This window comes from Ctenopharyngodon idella, chromosome 10 (assembly GCF_019924925.1).
Source record: "Ctenopharyngodon idella isolate HZGC_01 chromosome 10, HZGC01, whole genome shotgun sequence".
Classification (NCBI taxonomy): domain Eukaryota; kingdom Metazoa; phylum Chordata; class Actinopteri; order Cypriniformes; family Xenocyprididae; genus Ctenopharyngodon; species Ctenopharyngodon idella.
Genome location: NC_067229.1, coordinates 42,827,891 through 42,850,461, shown reverse-complemented (window position 1 = coordinate 42,850,461; position 22,571 = coordinate 42,827,891). Strand labels below are relative to the sequence as shown.

Below are 22,571 nucleotides of genomic sequence, written 5' to 3'. Positions count from 1 at the left end.
TTTTGCAGGTTCAGATACAAAAGTATTATGTTCATACTACTTTTACTATTTCTGAATATCTCTAAATATCCCCCAAGGCAAAGTGCTTGACTTGATCTTCAATTTCCAGTGTGGCTAATGAACAGGAAGTAATATTAGCCTGAATTTTAACTCATGAAGTTCCAAATAGCATACTAGCAGACTTTAATTTTACCTGCAGTACACAGTATGCAACTATTTTATATCCAGAAATGACCTACAGTACTACAGTACTTTGTCAAAATGTGCAGTATACAACAGAACTTACCTCATGAAACACTGTATCCCATAATGCAATAAACTCAACTTGTCTATTTTTAAAGGGATAGTTCACCCAAAAAATGTAATTCTATCACTCACCCTCATGTCGTTCCAAACCCCGACTTTCCTTCATCGTCGAAACATAAATGAAGATATTTTTAATGAAATCTGAGAGATTTCTGTCCCCAAAATTTTTTCACCCAAAATTCTGATGCTTCAAACCGTTCATAAAGAGATCGTGAAATAAATCCATATGAATCGAGTGGTTGTCTTCTGAAGAGACACGATCGCTTTATATGATGAATGGATTGAATTCATCATATTAAAGGGATAGTTCACCCAAAAATGAAAATTCTTAATTTACGATTTTATTCACATATAAACAGCGAACATACATAGAGCGCTTGCGGAAGCTCAAATGCGCTGCGTGACGCGAGAATGAACCACATTGGTTCTTGCGCGTCAAGCAAGCACGCTTGAGCTTCTGTTTACCAAATTTGAGTCCTCTAAGTTGCTGATCAATGTTTATATGTGAATAAAAGCCTACAATAAGAATTTTCAGTTTTGGGTAAGCTATCCCTTTAATATGCTGGTGACGATTTTTATTATTTCATCATACTCACATTTTGATTAAAAATGCAAAATAATAAGACATCACTTGCAACCTGATGAAGTCATGTAGCACACTACTTTTGTTGGAATACTGCTAACTGCTCCACTTACTACTTTTTTTAATAGTAGTAGGCAGTACTGTCTACTGCATAGTATTCATTTAGTAAGCATGCATTCCCACCCAAGAGAGGAACTCTGTCCGTTTCTCTTGATTGTGATGCCATCAGTGTTGTGCTGCTGACAGCTTTGTGTGTCTGAGAGAGATCAGAATTCAACACACTGCAGCTTTATTTATGACGGTGGACGGTGGTTAATAACAGCAGAGCGAGGCCATCTATAAATATGTGCCAGCGACGCTTAATTTGTTGCCCACTTCCGACGAAGATGGAGAATATAGTTGTCACAATGACTAACGTGTTCCTCCATTACCCACCGGGCTGACATAGCACTATAAAACCAATTTCTGTCCAAGTGCTCAAGGAAGAGCGGCTGTCTCTAGCTCTTCGCGGAAAGCCTCTGAATCAATACGGCAATTTAAAAGAGTTGCTCGCGCTCTTTGAAGGCCGTGCGGGAATTCACTCACCAAACAACAGACTGCGAGGTACAGCGGTCGAGGTGGGCGCAACAAAATTAGAATGGTAAACAAAAGATGAAAACAACGCAATTGATTGTTTTCTCTCTAAGTTACTTAAGGTAGAGTTTGTAATTCTAAAGTCCGGAAGAATTAGCATTAGCAAGAGAAATGGCCACATACTGTACGGTTCCCTCGTTTCATAAAGGCTTAATAGGCTCCCTCGGTTTCCTTTGACTGTGTAATTTGTGATGTAGAATAAAACAACGTTTCTTCAAGTAATGTTGACCACAAACCTGATTTTACTTTTAAATTCAAGCCCAATATTTTAAAAATCAATATGAAACAGAGAAACTAGCGCGCTGCTGAAAAAACCAGCATATGCTGGTTAAGGTAGGTTTTGGAGCTGGTATGCTGGTTTGAGCAGGTTTATGCTGGTCCTATGCTGGTCTTATGCTGGTCCTATGCTGGTCCATGCTGGTCCTAAGATGGTCCAGGACCAGCTCAAACCAGCATACCAGCTCCAAAACCTACCTTAACCAGCATATGCTGTTTTTTTCAGCAGGGTAGTTGCTTGTTATTACCGTGGTCATATATAAAAACTTTATGAAACCCTTTTATCTTGTTTAAAGGAGGATTGCATATTAATACAATCAGTCCTGGGTAGATTACTTACAAACTGTAATCCATTGTAATCCAGATTACATGTAATCAGTTACCTAGCGCTGAATATTATTTAACACTAGTAAATAACTGGTATTTTGACAGAAACTATGGTGACCATTAGGCCTATACATTTTGTAAATAAAATATATAAAAATAAAAAGGTAAAATCTCTGCATTAAAAGATAATTCTGCAGTGTTGCAAAACATTTTCATGTTGATAATACAAAACTTTTGTGTTGCATTGCAACAAAATGTAAATAAGCGCAACAGTTAGCAACACGACAATTGGAAATAAGCCGTTATTTCCACTCTGTTGTAAACAATTTGTGGCTCATTTCTGTTGCACTGATGATTGACATTGTGCTATGGACTATTTGTGTTGTGGTTTAATTCAGTTGCATTGTGGACTATTTCTAACTTTTGTTTGCATTGCTAATTTTCAGCTGTTTCCCCCCTGGGCCACCGTAGCTGAGGAGAAGAACACCGACAAGAAGAGGAAAGTTCTGCTTCCTGTGGTTCTACTTTCATTGCGTTCCTGCTGAGCTCTCGGTCTCTCATTTAAGTATGATTTCCAAAACCAAATGTCTCTTGTATTCATTCAGATGATCCGATAAACAGTGATTCTGTCTTTGCTGTGATTAAAGCAATAGCTCACCCTAAATGAAAATCATTTACTCACCCTCATGTCATTTCAAACACTGTATATGAATTTCTTTCTTCGGTGAAACACAAAAAGGAGAAATGTTAAAGGTTTGTAACGACATAAATGGGGTGAATTATTACTTGAAGTTTCCAGGAATCCCATCTCGGTTTAGATATTAAGCTGTTCATTTTCACCGTTCATCACATACGCTCGGATCCCTTTATATCCCACAGCAAAATGAAAAGCGTTAACCAAACTGCCAGATTCGTTTGGGGATCAACCTTTTATTAGTCGACAGGATTATCATGGAAAATCTTTTCTGGAGTGTCACAACTGTGAGCACTCCGTCTCAAAAAATAAGAAAAAAAGAAAGAAAAAAGGTGAAAACCAACAAAAAACATTTGTAAATGAGTATAGTGAGGACAATAGATTTATCTAATCAAATATAGTGAAATATCATCTCAATTCTTCATCACAACTCTCCCTGCAAGACAGTTTGGTGCAGAGCGGCAACAATACCATATTGCCACCATACGCCCATAATCATATAGAACTGCTTGTGGTTCTTTATTAATATTATCATAATTGTTATTCTTTTAGGGGATCTCTTTAGATTGTCTCAGTTTTCCCTGTAGTGCAGCATCTCTGCAATGCAGCAAAAATAAATCTAATGAAGACAAGAGAGAGCGTGCCCTGAAGACACCTTTCTAGTGCACTACACATAGGGGGTGAAAGAGTCACACTGTCAGTGCAGTAGGTGGTCCGATCTCCCCCCATGCAGCATGCTAAATCAACCCTCGCTTCCACTGCAGCTGATTTACACCTGAATCTGTCATTTCATTTGCTCCAGCTCTCAGGAGCTCACGTCATGGGCGAGATACAGTACAGTAGAAAGCAAACATGGTTCATGGATTTTCATATTGCACCATTAGAGAATGGAACACAAATAATCATCAATCAAGACTTGCTTTTCTAGGTTAAACAAGATATGTGCAAACATGACTAAAGGACTTTATTAACCAAATCAAAAAATTTCCCTGTAATACCCACAAATAAAAAAAAATCTCATTTTATATATATATTTTTTTTATATATTTATACTCATAAGAATACGAAATCTTCACATTTGATTATTTTTGTAGTCAAAAAATTCTGGGCTGGACCCTCCAGCGGTCGATATTCATACTGTCATCTTCGTCTTAAATCGGTTCATACTCATGCACTCCCAGGAAATGGATTTCTTCGAAGCAGAACGGTGACAACTTTGGACCAATGGAAATCACTCTCACGCTGTATCTCAAACTAATTACACAAAGAAATTTCAGTAAAAAGAAAAATTATAATGGGTTCCCAGTCATTAGTTTGTGCACACTAACTGCTAAAATAAGTAAATTAGTAAATCATCATAGTCATCGTAATTATTAATAATAATAATAATAATAATAAAATCATTTTGGCAATCTCTTGGTGTGGAGTCGTCTTTAAGAAGTGAATTCACTGTTTAAAAAAGCTTAAAATAAAGAAACTGTTAGGAGTAGAAGTGGAAATATATATACAACCGCGCATGAAGAGTTCGCTTTTTGCTCTTGATGTTTTATTTTTGTCCGGTCTTTGTTATACCAGTGTGTAGGACTTTGCGTAGGGATTGTTGTTCTGTTTTAAGTGTCCTCTGGAGTCCAGCAGTGATTCCTGGGAGGTGCTGATTTTGGCAGCCTGCGCCAAGTCCGTTCCGGCCTCTCTCTGCGGAAGCGTCGAGGCCGTGCCTGGCTGCCACTGCTGCACGTCCCTGCTGGTCGGCACCTCCATGGGCGTCGGCTCCAGCAGGCCGGGGCGCTTCAGCGAACGTGTTTTCTGCGGCTCCAAACAGGCCTGGCCCATCGCCGCCTCACGAGAGGCTCCCGACACACCCCGGTTCAAAAGAAAGTCCATCCGCAGGTACGGAGGCAGGTGGACGAGCTCCCCTCCTGCAAGAAAAATAAACTTTTTTTCAATTTTTCAAAAGGGAATTCAACTTTGATTGCATATTTCTACCTGTGATTTCCTAATGGTTTTATTAAATAAAACATATTGGGCAAGAACTGACTTTCTTATATTCATACCAGCTACCTTCAAAGGAGCTAGTCATTGATTAGTCTTGTGCTGTTGTAACAGAGCTGTGCGTGTAAACTTTACTCCCCTGGCCTCAAGAGGCGCGCTAGCAACTGTTTCTAGAGACTACAGTCTTTAGCGTTCTTATTAGCACGCCCGGCTCAAATGCTGGAGATGCTGGTTCAAATCCCACTTGGAGTGGGTCGAGTAGGACCGGTTACATTTGGTGCCGTGACCCGGAAGGAAGTGAGGTTTAGGGGGGTGAGTGTAATGTAGGTCAGTAATAGCTGTGTGTGTAAACCTTACTCCCCTGGCCTCAATAGGCATGCTAGAGACTGCGGTCTTTAGCGTCCTTGTTAGCACGCCCTCCTCCTATGATGAAGACAGCGGTTCGAATCCCGCTCAGAGCGGGTTGAGTATGACCGGTTACTTTTGGTGCCGTGACCCGGATGGGAGTGAGGTTTAGGGGGGTGAGTGTAACGTAGGCCAGTAAGAGCTGTGCGTGTAAACCTTACTCCTCTGGCCTCAAGAAGCACACTAGAGACTGCGGTCTTTAGCGTTCTTGTTAGCGCGCCCACCTTCCATGCTGGAGACGATGGCTCGGAGCAGGTCGAGTAGGACCGGTTATACTGTATCTAAAATGTCATACTGCCTAATACATTTGACTTGAAAAAATATGTTCTACATAGTATGAATATGGGTCGTATGAATGAAATTCTGATGTACTACATCCACTATGTAGTCAGTGTCATTGACCTACTCACATGGCTTCATGGGATAGTAAACTGCCCATTGAATGCACTCTCCAGAATCTTGGCAGAAGGAGTAGGCCATCCGGCTACTTTTCGTCTACTACGAATTCGGACTTACTACTCTTTTGCCATGCTATATACATGTTCCCTGCTGAAAAATACACTTTAAACCTGGATTGCTGGTCTTAGCTGCTGTTTAGCTGCTAAAAAGTGCCAAAACCCTTCTTAACCAGATAGCAGACAGTCCTAACCAGACTAGCTTATGCTGGTTTAAGATGTTTTTTTTTCAGCAGGGTTGGGTCAAATTACAAGACGAATACTCATGTGAGAGGATCTGCTTACAACAGACATTGAATAGAGTTTGATGCTAGCATTTTACTAATCTATAAACGTAATACTCAAAAGCATAAAAACACAGTAGAAACAAATATTGTGTAAACAAATCAATTGTAATGAGATCCAGAAAGGATTCTGCCTTAGATTTTGGATATGTCTTAATGTGCGGTTACATTTGCCAGTGCACAGCAGTGTTGCCAAGTCTGTGGTTTTTCCGCGGTATTGGGCTACTTTAACAATGTAGATGTGAGTTGTTTTTAATGTCCGCGGGTTGAAGTGACCCCAATTTTTACCAGGGGAACCCTGCCAAAAACGCGGATTTTCCCCCCCGGAACACGATTTTTACTGGGGGACCCCCTGCCGAAACGCGATTGGACTAGTTTTGGGCTACTTTTGAGTAGCAATTGGGCAAGTTTTGTTGTGAAAACCTGGCAACCCTGATGCACAGTGAAATTCCGTGGGCGAAATCCAGATATTTCAACAGGAATGTGCAATCAGGAGTTAAAAAAGTTTGCAGATTTCACTTGTGTTCAGAGTCCACTAACAAAAAGATGCCTGGCTCGAGAGTGATTTCTATGTGAGCTGTGCTTTATTAATTGCTACACTATTAACAACAGACTTCTTTTGGCAGCGAAATCTCACAAAAATTTTGCTAATATGACCGCACCTTTAGAAGGCAGCATTATTTAGCTTTTATATAATGAGTATTATATAAAAGAGTATATAATGACTTATATATAGAGTATATAATGACTTAAAATGCTGCTCCTAAATGCTAACTCTACCAACTTTTTTCTAGATTATTAAGAACATCTCCATTTGTGCAAAATAGAGTTTAGAGTCATTACCTCCCACCAGTGGTCTCACCTGGTCTGTGGGCCTTGGGTACGGCCATGTTTATCACCCTGCAGACGTCCTGTGGTTTGGGTGGTGAGGCAGTGAACCTGCAGATGCCTGATTCTGACGGTGTACTGGATGTCAGACTGTCCGTGTAATCATTGGTGCCGGCGGTCATCTGCTCGGAGGATGTGTCCGAGATGAAACACTCTGTGATGGTGAACTTGGCATGTCGCAGTTGTTCCTCCATCTTGGCGTGTTCATAGGCTCTGGCCAGCTCCTCGTACGTAGAAGACGCGCTCTCAGTGGAGACCATGCTGCTGCGAGCGCGGTCTGAACACAATGGGTCAGAACTCATCAACAACAATTGTAGCTTTGCTGTTCTTATCAATATTATATTTAAAAATGCTAATTTAAAATGCTTATTATTATTATTATTATTAAGTTTCCTTTCAGAAGAAACGAGGACAGAGATACACTACCGTTCAAAAGTTGGAGATGGTAAGATTTTTTTTAAAGAAATCCTTTTTATATTAATATATTTTTAAATGCAATTTATTCCTGCGATGGTGAAGCTGAATTTTCAGCGTCATTACTCAGTCTTCAGTGTCACATGATCCTTCAGAAATCATTCTAATATGCTGATTTGCTGCTTAAGAAACATTTCTTATTATTATCAATGTTGAAAACAACAGTTGTGCTGCTTAATATTTTTTGTGAAAACTGTGATACATTTTTTCAGGATTCTTTGATGAATAGAAAGTTCAAAAGAGCAGTATTTATTTTAAATTGTAACATTATTAATGTATTTACTGTCACTTTTGATCAATTTAATGTGTCCATACTCAAAGTATTAATTTCCTTCAAAATAAAAAATCTTACTGGCCCCAAACTTTTGAATGGTAGTGTATTTTAATAAAATGCTGAAAGAGTAGTGAAGTTTAATAAATTTTTCACATAATATTCTTTAAATCTGTCTGTTAAAATGAATCTGGTCAAAACTGATTCAATGATTCGATGGATATTCATTGATGTTCCTGCATGCCATTTTATATGTTTTAAAGTGTTTTAGGTATAGGTAAATATTGCTTTTTTCTTTTTCTTTTTATATTCATGCATAAAAAAACATCATATTTCATTGTGTTCATCATTTTTAAAACACAAACATTGAGATATATACTGAATATTGTAAAAATGCTAATAAGGTAATATAAAAAATAATTTATATTACAAATAATATACAAAAATATAATATAATAAAAACAAATGAGCTGTACCCAGCTGTAATGATGGGTACATATACTATATACATGTAAAGATATACATATATTACATATATTTCCAGTGTAGGCTGTTGTGAGTTTGCAGACTGACCAGTGTCCTGTGATGGACTGACACTATAGCTGTCGCTTTCCTTGTCCACCGATCCGGCCACTCTGGGAGTTCCCAGCCTCCAGTCCGTGCTGAGAGTGTGGACGGAGACAGGAGGGTGAGGGCGATTCAGTGTCCACTGACTGGCGTAGCGATTACGGGCTGCAGGACCAGCTTTAGCTGTACGGCGAGAGGTGGGATCTGAGGATGGTTACGAAACACTCAGTTAAACAGCACAATCAAATATTCATGTATTATTTATTTGTTAAGAAAGCTGAAAAAAAAGTTTCTCTCTTACTCGACAGACTGCTCTTACTCGTCCCAGGTCGGACATCAGAGACATCCACCAGCGGGCCAGTGGCCTGCGACAGAGACTGATAGTGGACGGAGTGCGTGACAGTGGCCGACTTCTGTTTGGCAGTTTCTCCGAAATCGTTATCGGTCAACAGCACCGTTGATCTGTCGTCTAAGAGCGAAGGGAGAGATGGAACTATTAGAGGCTCCTAGTATCGCTGTTTCTCAGATAAATGTTCAGGTTTGAACATGGTTCAGCGAACACGACTCACCCACTGTTTCCATGGTGTCTCTCTCTTCGATGAGCAGCTGCGCTCGGGGAATGTCGATGTGCATGCGGAGGGTCTGCTGTTGTTTGTTCATGGTGTCTGAAGGCCTTGTGTTCTTACTGGAGAAAAACACAAATAAGCCTGTGAATAACATCTCAGCTTTCACAAAGAATAGTTTATCATTTGCTCACATACCTATATGGTTTCTTTCTTCTATGGAACACAAAATACGATATTTTGAAGAATTTCCAAGCTGCAGTTTCCATAAAATAAAAGAATGTTTCACAATAAAAAAATGGTGAAGAAAATTCACAATAAAAGCACCGAAAGTCCTTTAAATCTTCTGAAGCAACAGCTTTTTGTGGTTTATTTAATGTATTTATATTGTCTATAATATTCGTAAGAACTGATAAAAAAAATTATTTCATTGAATGGCTTCAGAAGAATTTGAATATAGTGAATATAGTATACCTGATGGTGCTTGTTAATAAAATGTAGAAAGAGATTGATTCATTGATGTTTGATTAATTTCCACATAATATTCTTTAGAACTGTCCATTAAAGTGAATCTTTTCAAAACACTGATTCTATTTTATGGCTTGAGAAGATTTGGAACATATTGAACGATTGATTTTGATCATATGAACTCCTTTAATGATTCTTTTAGTCATTTTGGATCATTATACTATCATTGAATGGAAAAGAGCAGCTTGGAGATTATTCAAAATATTTTACTTTCTCTTGCATAGAAGAAAAAAAAGGTCATTATGGGTTTGGAATGAAATGAGGGCAAGTAAATGATGACAGAGTTTCTATTTTGGGCTGCTTTTGCTTAAAAAAAAAAAAAACTGAAAATCAATAAAATGTTTACCTCATAAGCATTTCAGCCAAACTTTTTGCATCTGTGGAACAAACAATAAGCTTTATTAAGGTAAACTGCAAATGGAAGTAGAAAAATAGGCTGATATGAGTAAAATCTCAAACGGCAACATATGCTGTCTGTATTTACGCCTACGAATCTACACCTTCTCTTTGAAAACACTGATCTGTAGCTAAGAGCTGTGAAAACCATCTGACCCCTGAGCCGCTTCAGCCTCTGCTCTCTCCTCCTCCTCCTCAGCACCATCAGCAGGACGAAGAGCAGCACCATTCCCACCAAGATGCATGAGATCGTCACCATCATCTTCATTCCCTCGTTGTTTGTTTTCTTAACCGGGTCCTTCACCGCAGTCTTCACCAGCGGAGGAATGGTGCCTTTCGCAAACAGATTCAATATTTAGCTTTAAAGTACAAACAAATTTTTGATGATTATTTTAAAGAGGACCTATTATGCCTTGATTATGTTTTTTGGCCCTGCTAGAATAGGTTTTTTCAAAAAAGGAATGTCCAAAAAACTCATTGTTTTTTACATATTTTATATTGTTGCAGCACCTCACTTCAGAGTCTGTCTGTAACGCTCTGTTTAGTTCCTGTCTCTGTGAAGCCCCTCCTTCTGAAAAGCGCAATGTGCTCTGATTGGTTGGCTGGATCAGCGTGTTGTTATATACCGTAATCACGTAATATCTGGTTTGGAAAAACAGCTTGTCTCTTGCACTGTAAACCCTAACACTCAAAATAATTAATTGGTCTGAGTAGGTCAAACTTAAATTAAACAAATTAGTTCAATCAAATTAACTTTTATGAGTATTTAGCACTTTCTTTTTCTTTTGAGTTCACAGAACTGATATATTTTAAGTAAACTGAACTGTTACATTGCTTTAAGTTTTATGATTTCATATCTTTTAATTTAGATGAATTTAGGTTTAACTGAAACTGGGCTGGAATTTCTGTATTGATTCTGTATTGATTTTCTGTATTATCTAGTTATAGCTAGCTAAGTTTCCACTAATAAAAATGTTTACGTTGAGATTACATGATAAGTTAAATGTATGAATTAGTTTACTCAAATATTTGATTTAAGAACAATTAAAATGTTTGAGTACAAAATAAAAATCTGCTAGTTCTGCTTACTTTTATTTTGAATTTTTAACTTAAAAATTTTGATGTAACCAATTGCCTCAACTTTTTGAGTTTTGCCAACTTATTTGGGTTTATATTGTGGACACCCACTTTTCTGTGTGTATGCCTTAGGCAGGAATTATTTAAATGAGGAATTTTGTGACGTATTCTTTCCCAGAAGAGAACTCAAGACTACAATCAATGCGTTTCAGGGAGTTCAGATATAGATTCAGATTTTCTGATATAGAGAATGACTCCCTTTGGAGTGGACTTTGTGCTTTGTAACTTTGTAGACCTTTTTCATGTTCAAAAAACAACATTACATACTAAAGAAAGTTTAAAATGTAAAAAAGCATATTAGGTCATCTTTAAAGGTGCAAAGAGGTATTGATCAAACTTCACTTACTGCCGTCATAGTTCAGAGTAGCAAATTTGACTCGTTTCTCAGCCAGTCCGGCGCTGTTGTACACCTTCATCTGCAGTTCGTACCACGTGGCTTCCTGCAGGTCCAGCAGATTGTAGCTCTTCGTAAGAGACGTGCGCTTTGCTTTGGTCCACACAGGGCTGTCCAACGGACGGTATTCCAGAGTGAAGGAAGTAATTGGACAGCCGCCATCATTCCAGCCAATCAGGTTGAGTTTGACGCACGTGCCGTTAATGCTAGTAAACAGCTCCTGCTCTTTGGAGTACTGTGGCTCTGTGAAGGGTAAAGAGGATGAAGGAGAACAGGAAGGGTGTTTATGATCACTATTTTCAACAATTTACATTTATGCATTTGGCAGACGCTTTTATCCAAAGCAACTTACAATTCATTCAAGGAATACAATCCCTGGGAATCCCCAGCTAACAGGGAACTTTCTCATGACTTTGGCTAACGTTCTGGCAAACTTCTCCCAAAGTTATAAACAAACCTTCTTCCAGTATCGCTAATAGAATGTTCGTTCAAAGTTACCTGGTCTTTAATAATGTTTTCAAAATGTTAGCACAAAAACGATATTTATACATTGTTCGAGAACGTTTTCTCTGAACTGTTTTAGTTGGATGTTCATGTAATGTTTTTTAAATGTTACTACTTGTTCCAGAACGTTTGGAGAACATTCAAAAGTAACGTTTCCATTTTAAAACGTTAAAAAATAATATTATCATAACTGAAAAAGGAATGTTAGCAAAACATTCTTATTTTTATTAGCTGGATCACCATTATTTGAGAATGCTCATAAAACCATATTTACAGAACAAATAAGAGCAAAATAAAATGCACACCTTTCCCATGAGTTTTCGCTTCGATTATCTCACTTATTCGGCCCGGACCAACAGCATTCTGGGCCGTTAGCGTGAACTTGTACCAGGTGCCACAGTTGAGGTTCTCCAGACGGTAGGAACGCTCACTAGGACTAATGGAAATACTTCCCCACTTCTCACTGTTGTCCTCTGAGTACTGCAGAATATATCCTGCATGAAGACAGACAAAAGTCAGACAGAATTAATTCACAAAAACAAATCTTTGTTTTGAACTTCATTTTTCATGTGATGAATCAGATCCATTAATATCCAGCACATCCACATCAGTTGCTATAGTGATGACTTCATCAGCACAATACTAAGAGAGTGGTTTTCTTTCACAACAACAGAGTATCTTGTCAGTGTGACAAGGGAGGATGGATGCATTGTAGACATTGCTGTATTTTACAAATTCAAACACATTTTGTGTCCGAAAGCACACACTTAATATTTTATATCTATACACATATTTATCCACTGTAATGGTTGTTATGTAAATGGTTTATATTTACAGTATTGTTCAAAGTTTGGGGATAGACAGGATTTCTCATATGTCTTCTCTTCTTCTCACCAAAGCTGCATTTATTTGATCAAAAATACAGGAAAAACAGTAATATTGTGAAATATTATTACAATTTAAAACAACTGTTTTCTATCTCACTATATTTTAAAATGTAGTTTATTCTTGTGATGCAAAGCTGAATTTTTGGCATCATTACTCCAGTCTTCAGTGTCACATGATCCCTCAGAAATCATTCTAATATGATGATTTGATGCTCATGAAACATTTTTATGCATTCTGGCCTAATAAATGTACTTTAAACAGTAGTGTTTATTTTATTAACCATGTAATGCCATTTTTTGGCAGATAATCCAGTAATATTTTAATCAAATGAACGTGTATTCTTTTATGATTATTTTTTTCTTTTCATTAGGAACTTAATGGTCACAAACCAAAGAATCAGATTATTCATATCAAATAAGTCTGCCATCATCACAAAAAGAGATTCAGATTATGTAACAACAGGGTTAAATACAGACTCAAAAAAGTCTAACTAATATAATGAAACTGATAGTTCAGACTCTAAATTCTGATTGGATGAGCCATATTCAAAACCTTAAAGCCTGTCGACACAACTGTAATTGTACATTAATTAAATTTTATATTAATTTAAGGGGAAATATCTGCTTTTAATTGGGTTTTATACCACGCACACCCATGTTTCGATTGGGTTTTAAAACATTTTATTTGTTTTTTGCTTTTCAGGCTACAAAATACTAAATGTATTTTAATAGAATATGTAAAAAAAAAAATCATTATCAACTGAAAGACAGATAAAATCCACACTGTTTTTTTTTTCTCCAGCAGGAAAAGCAGCTGAAGGGTGGAAGTGGCTCACCTCTAATGGAGCTCCCGCCGTTGTCTCCTGGTGTCCAGGTCACGGTGATAGATGTGGTGGTTGTCTTGGTCACAGTGAGACGAGGTTGGTCTGGGGGGACTGAAGATGATATTTATACAGTGAGAAACGCTGCGTAATAACTCAGAGAAAATGAAGCTGACACACAGAGGAGGCTATACAGAAAGTGATCGTCCCACCCGACTCTAACACCTCACCTTGAACCTGGAGGTTCAGAATTATTTCGTCCGTTCCCCAGTTATTGCTGGCGACACACGTGTAATACCCAGAATCCTCTGCTTTCACAGTTTTAATGACGAAGCTGCCATTTCCATGGATACTGCGTCTTCCATCAATGACCGCAGGGGCTGGGCTCCCGCTGTCGAGAAACAGTGTGAATCGTCAATGAAGGGGGCAGAGTTTGACATTTCCCAGCATTCCCCAGTGACTGATTCTACTCATAGGTATTCAGATGCTCGTGTTTGCTCTTAACGAAAAGCTAGAGCTGCACTGCAGTATGTTCTGCACTATAATACTGAACTCAGTAAATAGCATATTTGTTTTAATTCACATGCTCATTCTCATGTTAATATTGTTTTTGAGAGTGTATATTCTATACATTCTCACTGGTGGCCCTGAAACAGGTTTGTTTACCTCTCTTTAAGCCATTTGACAGCAGGAGGTGGATCTCCGACCGCCCTGCAGGGTAAAACAACATCCCTCATCCAAGGCGTTGTAACAGTGCCACTGAATGTGAGGATTTTGGCAGGAGCTGTTTAGATAAAAAAAAACACCACAATTCATTATTTTATTGATCTGTGAAAACTTAATGCTTCACAATTTCACTGCAAAGCACAATCATTGCAAATTACACCATATTAAAACTACCATTTAAATGTTTGGGGTCAGCAAGGATGCATTAAATTGATCAAAAGTGACAGTAAAGATTTTATAATGTAATAAAAAGATTTCTATTTCAAATAAATTCTGTTCTTTTGAACTTCATAAATAAAGAATTCTGATTTTTTTTTTTTTATCACAGTTTCCACAAAAATATTAATCATCACAACGGTTTTCAACATGACAATAATAAGAAATGTTTCTTGAGCAGCAAATCAGCATATTAGAATGATTTCTGAAGTATCATGTGACACTGAAGACCGTAGACTTGTTTGAAAAACATTAAAACTGACCCCAAACAGTAGTGTACACTAAATATGTTAAGTTACTGCATTAGAAAGCAAAATATAAAATGCTGTTTATTTTAAAGAAAGACAAAATATTGCAATAAAAGAGGTTTGTTGGGTTCAAAAATATTTGAGACTTGAGAAGAACTGACTTAAAAATCACACTGAGTTAGAAGTCATTGCAAAAATGACTCAGAAAAGTTTGCTAAAAGCTTTTGCAGCATTTGTTTGCAGATGCCAATTAGTTTGATATTTTGTTAAATGCAATGACATTTGGACCTCTGAAAATGTGCATAAGGGGGCGTTTACACAACACTGTTTTCAACTAAAAATGGAAAACTTTTTATGTCTTTTGGCCATTCATTTACACGACAACTGTCTCTGTCACGTCTCTGTGTAAACTACAAAAATGCAGTTTGTAAAAACGGTGATGCCATGCGCATGCCTATTACGGTGCGTAGTGTTTCTTTACAAAGTGACATCGCCATCTACTGGCCTGGCAGCAGAATACAGGGTTATTTTTGTGAATCCATTTTTGTGAATCCATGTCTGTATGCGAAAAAAGCGAAGATAAATTATTTTTAGTACATCAAGTGTACCCTTAGTGCCCAAATACTTTTGGGCCACTGTATATTTCAGCATATTTATACACCGTGGCATATTTTGTATTCAAAAGATTGCTAATGCCTTATTGTCATGCTCCTCATGTGAAGGCCCACAAAAGAGTGCCGAGAACTCAAAATACAACTAATTACTCTACATACCCAAAAAGCAGAAGTGCTGAACATGAGGTTTGACTTAAAAACGTCGCTCCTAATACCACAGTTCAGCTTCTTTCCTCCTGAAGAACGAAGGTAACCGACTCACCTTTAGCCAGAGGTTCCACGGTGATGACATCACTGCTGTTACCCCGGCCGGCCGCAGTAACCGCCATCACCCAGATACTGTACTTCCTGTTGCGACTGAGATTGTGAACCCGGTGGAGGAATTCATCCGGGGCCACTTCAAACTCGCTGACCACCTGAACGAGAGCCAAAATAAATGATTGCTGGTTAGTCCTTGTGTCTTTCATTGGCTGGATGAACAGATTTACAGCTACATACAGGTTTCTCACATTAAAGTTACCAAAAAAAAATGTTTTGCAGTATTTATTGTAAATGATTCATCCGTGCACATCATTTTTTTAAATTCATTTGCCCTCATAATCTTTAATCTTGCAGTGACATCTCTTCTCTGATGACGTGTTTACTGGTGTGAGGGCGGCGTAAACCTGTCACTCACATGAGATCGACCAATAGCAAACCACAACCATCCAATCAAATACTGATTGACAAAATCAAGTCCTGACCTACATGTTTTCTTGTTCAAGAAGCTGTTTCACTCAGATATACGTCACAATAAGGATAAAAAGACTATCGCAACTTCCATTTCATGGGAAAGGAGAAGGTATTTAAACATCACCTTTAAGCTTGATGGCACAGTATTGGCGTGGTGCTAAAATGTTTGCACTTCCACACACTGTTTAACACTGTCTTAATAGCCAGCCTGATATCTCTCCTGTTAGTATGAGACCAGTTGGCTGAGTCTTACCGTGGGATACGAGCTGGAACAGAAGACTGTGTATTTCCTAATGACGCCATTCAGCTTCAGCGGAGGGAGCCAAGAAACGTACACCACAGAGCTGGAGGCCGCAGCTGCCTTCACCCCGCCGGGCGGACCTGGCACTGCAGGGAAGAGAGTCAAGCTGTTTGGAGAAATCTTTATGCCGTACAGACTGGCAAACAGAATTTGACAGCAATGATATCCCAAAACATAAGCTATGAGTTGGTCACAGAATGGATATCTGTCAGTCATACCGTCCTCTTTGGTGCGGATGTAGATCTGGTCGCTGCGCACTCCGTCTCCTGCTCTGGTGAAGGCCAGCACCTGGATACTGTAGTTGGTGTATTTTTCCAGACCCTCCAGCTCCAGCGGGGCCTTCTGGGTAGTGACATTTCTGATTTCCCCCAGTTCTGTAGTGCCATAAACAATAAGACCATTTAGTAGGGCTGCATGATTTGGAGAAAAAAATCGAATTGTGATTTTTCTGATTAACATTGCGATTTAAAATGCGATTTAAAACAAATTAAAAAAATTATAAATAATACCAGGCTTGTTTTGCTTGTTTGTAGGGCCCAAAATTTTGTGCTAATATATTAATTTGACTAATAATAATAATAATAATAATTATTGCTGGGACAATGCATCAATTCTCGAAACAATTATTCTGGATCGATTCTGATATTTTCCAAATGTATCGCGATTCTCTCTCAAATCGATTCTGATCTTAGTTTTTAACAGCAGATGGCACTCTAGGCTAGTTTTTACCACACACTCAAATGCTCATGAAGAAGAGTGCTGGACAGCTCTTGTACATTCGGCTGAGTCATGTAAGTGGTTAAATATATATTTGCACCTCGGCTCAGAATGCTTTTATGACGTGAGATTAATGTAAACACTGCCCACTGCGAACACCTTTCAACCTTTTCGAACTTTATGAATGATTATTTTAGGTTTAAGTGGTGTGTGTAAAGGAATTGGAAGCAGGCAGTGTACTGGTGTTTCTAAAGCACGTAGTGCTATCTGCTGTTAAAAACTAAGATCAGAATCAATTTGCGATACATTCAGAAAATATCAGAATCGATCCAAAATAATTGTAATCGAGAATTGAGAATCGATGTATTGTCCCAGGCCTAATAATAATTATTAATGTTATCATTATTGCTAAATAAAAATTTTCAGCCAAATAAGAAATATAACTATTGTAATACATTTCTTTATTAAAGATAAAAAATTGAGTATTTAATGATAACTATAATAATTAGAAAATATTAATATTTTAATTTTATTTTACAGAAAACTTTATGAAAAAATGCAGGGTTACTGAAGAAAAACATATTGACTATACATTTCCCTAAAAGTACTTTAGAGAGAATAATTATTTTTTCTATTTTTACCCAGAATAGGATAGAGTGAGCATTACTTGGGGCTAAACACGTCTGTTTTTATACTGATTATAGTATAAAACAGATACTCCCAATATGTCTACCGCAATATAACACACATCGTTCCAGGAAATCCCATATGGACATCATACTATCACTGTGACTGAATAAAAACAAGATAGAAACGCTTTGATTGATTAAACATGAATATAATAAACACATGACTATGACAATGCATGGTTCATCTGTGTTCTTCAAGCCTTCTCGGGTATTTCCATAATAATAATGTATATTTATAATGCAATGCTAATCAAAATGCTATTTCATACACTCAACTGTCGTTATGAAGTGAGTTTAGAGTAAAAATAAATGTTGTCTTTTGTTGGTTAAGAGGTTGATAAACGCTTCTTATGTTTGCTTTTTCAAATGCAGTGCTCTCAGAGATGGAGCGTCATTTACTCCTGATCACAAAGCAGCTCTTCACTAACACTTTGTGTACATGTATATATAATTAAAAATCTGGAAAAAATTGTCATGATCAAGCCAAATTGCGATTTCGATTTTGATTAATCATGCAGCCCTACCATTTAGAGACTCTCAAGACCTGCTGTCAGTTGATATGGTAGCTGATAGTGCTGATATAATACTAAAGTGAACACATTATTTACTGTAAATTCACACACAAAAAAACATGCAGGCTTTGCAAACTGTTGTGAAAAAGTAGTACACTTTAACATACAGTACTTTTAAAAACGTACCGTGGCTGGTTGCAAAAACTTATACTAGTCTTACGAGTTAGTCATCTAATTTTTTCTAGTTCTGAAGACACAGTCTTAACATAGTGACTATGTTTATGCAACTGGCCCCTGGTGTGAAAATTATGATATTGTGATATCAAGAGTGAAGGTTGAAAAATTGGTCATATAAAATCAACTACAACCCATGCAGGTTTGATTTATGAGATACAGGGCAGACATTGAGATTTTCTGCAGCTATCCAGAAGAGTTGCAGGTTTTACATTTTTAATGTCTCAATTTTTTCCTGCTATCTATCATTCCTTTCACACTCTAACTGCCGCTGCTCGATGGAAAAGAGCCACTGTCTGAATTTGCTGAATTTTGTCCTAGAGTCACCCGGGCTGAATTCTGCAGCTTCATAATAAGGCAATTTATAAGCAAATAGCTCCTGGAAAGAGCCGGATCGACATAATGTGTGCTGTGAGTTTGTTCTACTGAGCACAAGTTGATCGAGAGCCATAAAGCAGCCAATTAAACAGGTGTGCGGAATGTGTTATGCGCTGAGTGATCGATTAACTAACCTCACAGTCTAAATCACTCACGAGAGGCCACTTCTTATGAAAAGAGAATATTGCTGAACTGCAAAATGTACGTACTGCATTGGTGGTATTGTGGTATGTATTTTTTTGAGTATATATAGTAAGCTAATACGCCTGCACTGGGACATAGATTTGCATATTGATCCTACAGTCGCATAGCTGCATGTATCCACATTAGAGAACCTGTTGTGGACAATATTAGCCCAAAAAGCACACTTTAAAATGTGGAAATAATATGCTAATGTGCGATTATTTGGGATGCAATATTTCTGATCTATCACAGACAAGGCTTAAGCTATCCTAGACTAAAATGCATGTTTGAGCTGTTTTAACTGAAAGCAACTTGAACTGACATATCTTAAAATATGTCAGTGCCATTGTTTTGTCTCAAGATGCACACCAGTAATGTTATTTTCTAGTATATGTTTATAAAAGCTACTTAAATATCCTAATTGAACTTAGGTCTAATCCTGGCTTAGGCTAAGTCTTGTCTGTGAAACCGGGCCTATATAATATAGTCATTATTGAATATACTTTATTGTCCCATTGCTGGGAAATTCATCTTGGACAACCATGACATATTCATATTCATATTCATATTGGGATTCAGTTTTTTGGCTTCTAAAGGAAGAAATCCCAGTTGAAAGGGTATATTCTGCCCCCTAGTGGTCCATGGATGCAAAATACTTATTTTACACAGTATATATACAAAAATGCAGCTTTGGTGAGCATAAGAGACTTTTTTCTAAAACATTAAGAAATCTTACTGACCCCAAACTTCTGAACAGTAGTTTATATTTTATTTATTATTACTAATTTTTATTATTTTTTTATTATTATTATTTCAGGTACTTGCTGGGGTCTGAGTTTTACCTCCATCTGGTAGATTGGCCCAGTAGATGATGCGGAAACCCTGTAGAACGCCATTGAGAGCTTCCCTGGATGGAGTCTGCCAGGACAGAGAGATGCTTTCAGGGGAGGCGGCGGTGGCCACAACCTTCTCTGGAGCTCTGCTGGGTACTGAGAGCAAAAGACAAATAAAAAAATCATCAGAACAGCATAATTACTCATAGAATATGTATAGTAGGTGTGATGAAACTGAAATTGACAAATTAACTTGGATTGGATTGAATTTGAGACAAGAATTTCAAGCATTGTAAACATTTCCAGTAGCCACTAGATGGCAGCAAATATTAAAGAAATGTGCTTGATGCATATGATTAATTTTTTAAAGATTAATTAAAGCTATAAAAACTGTTTACGTTAGTTCATTCATTTATAGGTCATCCAAAAAGTGGTCTGTTCATCATGTGAATGATTACAATGGCTTACCGTCCTCCATTGTTGTTGCCCGGACCTCACTGGAAGCAGGTCCCGGCCCGGCACTGTTACTGGCCTGCACCACCACCTCATACTCTGTGAACTTCTTCAAGTTGTTGAGGCTCAGGGACTCCGTCTCTCCTGTGGCCTCCATACTGATGCAGACGAACTGGTGACTGCCATTTATGGAGTGTTCTCGATGACACACCTGATATCCCCTGATCACACCATTCTGGAGATGTTTCAGTGGTGCCTACAGATGATGAAATGATATTTGGAATAACATCTTCATAAGCAAGACCTCAGTTATTGGCATAAACCTGTATATATAGCTCCACATAAATGAAAAGTGCAAAAAATATATTAATTAAATAATATAGTCTTATATTTCATGGTTAAACATTCTCTCTACATCAGAAAAATAATATTTAAAAAATCTAATTACACACACACACACACACACACACACACTTTATAATTTGCATTTTTATGTATTTTTAATAAAATAAATATTATGAGTAATTAAATATTATAAATAAATATATTAATACAAATAACTATATATATATACACACACACACACACACACACACATAATTGTGAGTGTAAGTTTTGTGTTCTAATTTATAACTAAATTTGTAAAACTAAACAAAACTTGTACTTTTGTTGTGAAATATAAATATAGTATACAAATTTGTGATTAAACTAGTATTTAAATAAAATTATACACACTATATATATTACTTATTTATTTATTATTATTATATATATTTATTAATATATAAATATTATAATTAAACAATGAATAATAATTAAATAAATTATCTATATAAACATAAAATAAACTATTATTAGTTTTGTAGTCAAATATAATTCAATATATCAATTTCTTTATAAAAATAGTATTAAATCTAAATGTATATACACTTACACACATATTTTATATAATTTGTATTTAAATGTATTTTTAATAAAACAAATATTAATAATTAAATATTATAAATAAATATAATAATACAAATAATACATATATAATTAATCTATACATACATTTTATATATAAACTGTATATATAAATTAGTTGTAATTAGTTGTAGTCAATACAGTATATACATTTATTATAAAACTAGTATTTAAATAAAAATTATATACACACTAAATATATTATTAATTTCTTTATTATTATAAATATTAATATCTAAATGAATAAATAATTAAATAATGAATAATAATTAAATAACAAATTTTATATATATATATATATATATATATATGTGTGTGTGTGTGTGTGTGTGTTTATATATATTGCTAATAGGAATAAAATATATACTACATACACTACAATAAAACAGCATTGATACAATCATAATACACTGTGGCCTACCTTCCATGTAACTTTTATGCTTTGGGAGGTGATGGCTTCCAGCGTCACGTCTTGGGGTGGTCCTTCTGGATCTAGAGTGGTCAAAAATTCACTCTGTTTAGCCTGGTCTGATATCTTCTGTCATATTTCTCATAAACAGTGGCACCAGTACTTATCGGTATCTCAGTCACTCTCCTGTAATGTCAACCTTAACCACCAGTTGGCAGTATTGCAACATAATTGCTTCTCAGTGTCAACCAATGGAACAGTTCAACAAGAAGTGAAACATTAACCATGTGTACATTACTATTTGTTCTATGAATAAAAAACCCCATTCAAAAGCCCTAAAAGTTTGCTTAAAACATTTTAAATATCAGAAATAAGATGTAAGAGAAACATGCACTGATGAATTGTACATAATACCAGGGATGTGAAGTAAATTTGATTTCACTACTAGTCAATCATACCTGCTTCATCGGTGGTTACAGTGAGCTCGTTGCTGGGTTCGCTGTCCCCAATGTGGTTCTTTGCAAAAATACGGATGTTGTAGGTGGATGATGGGTGGAGTTCAATGATGGTAGCTTGGTTTAAAGTGGGAGAAACATCTCTGGTCCTGCGAGCTCTTTCCCAAGTTTCTGTTTATAGGTAGAGACATGCAGATGGTTGAATCTGGATCTCATGTGTCAGCTGATCAGCTTTATTTACTGTCATTTTAATCACAGTTACAAGGTTTATGATGATCTATTCATGCCAAACTAACTAAAAAACTACTGTTGTTTGCATTCATTTGGGTCACGTACCTGTTTTATTTTTGCACTCAATATCATAGCCGGTGATGGGACTGTTACCATCGAACCCCATGGTCCAGCGGAGGGCGATGGTCCTCTCTTTCACCTCACGAATCTCCACTTTAGGAGGCTCTGGCGGCTCTGAGAATTTAATGAAACGGCTCTCAGATTCTCAGAGGCTTTTAAACAATGACATTTA

The 22,571-nt window shown here is 36.9% G+C and overlaps 1 protein-coding gene across 2 annotated transcripts in view; it reads right to left on the bottom strand.

The window, feature by feature from the left end:
* Positions 1-3,035: 3,035 nt before the first annotated feature.
* The window catches only part of dscama (Down syndrome cell adhesion molecule a), an 86,495-nt gene continuing 66,959 nt past the window's right edge, over positions 3,036-22,571 (bottom strand). The window contains exons 14-33 of one of the 2 annotated variants that reach the window (XM_051910302.1): positions 22,385-22,513; positions 22,052-22,219; positions 21,606-21,676; positions 20,234-20,474; positions 19,775-19,921; positions 16,438-16,593; positions 16,172-16,305; positions 15,449-15,602; positions 14,049-14,166; positions 13,613-13,773; positions 13,398-13,496; positions 11,980-12,168; positions 11,123-11,413; positions 9,796-9,972; positions 9,590-9,620; positions 8,722-8,837; positions 8,454-8,645; positions 8,159-8,356; positions 6,815-7,117; positions 3,036-4,735 (exon numbers count right to left, since the gene is read on the bottom strand). In XM_051910302.1, the coding sequence (XP_051766262.1) occupies positions 4,386-4,735; positions 6,815-7,117; positions 8,159-8,356; positions 8,454-8,645; positions 8,722-8,837; positions 9,590-9,620; positions 9,796-9,972; positions 11,123-11,413; positions 11,980-12,168; positions 13,398-13,496; positions 13,613-13,773; positions 14,049-14,166; positions 15,449-15,602; positions 16,172-16,305; positions 16,438-16,593; positions 19,775-19,921; positions 20,234-20,474; positions 21,606-21,676; positions 22,052-22,219; positions 22,385-22,513 (3,425 nt within the window). In that variant the 3' untranslated portion in view covers positions 3,036-4,385. The remainder of the gene's footprint in view (positions 4,736-6,814; positions 7,118-8,158; positions 8,357-8,453; positions 8,646-8,721; positions 8,838-9,589; positions 9,621-9,795; positions 9,973-11,122; positions 11,414-11,979; positions 12,169-13,397; positions 13,497-13,612; positions 13,774-14,048; positions 14,167-15,448; positions 15,603-16,171; positions 16,306-16,437; positions 16,594-19,774; positions 19,922-20,233; positions 20,475-21,605; positions 21,677-22,051; positions 22,220-22,384; positions 22,514-22,571) is intronic. The other variant, XM_051910303.1, reaches the window with a different exon arrangement.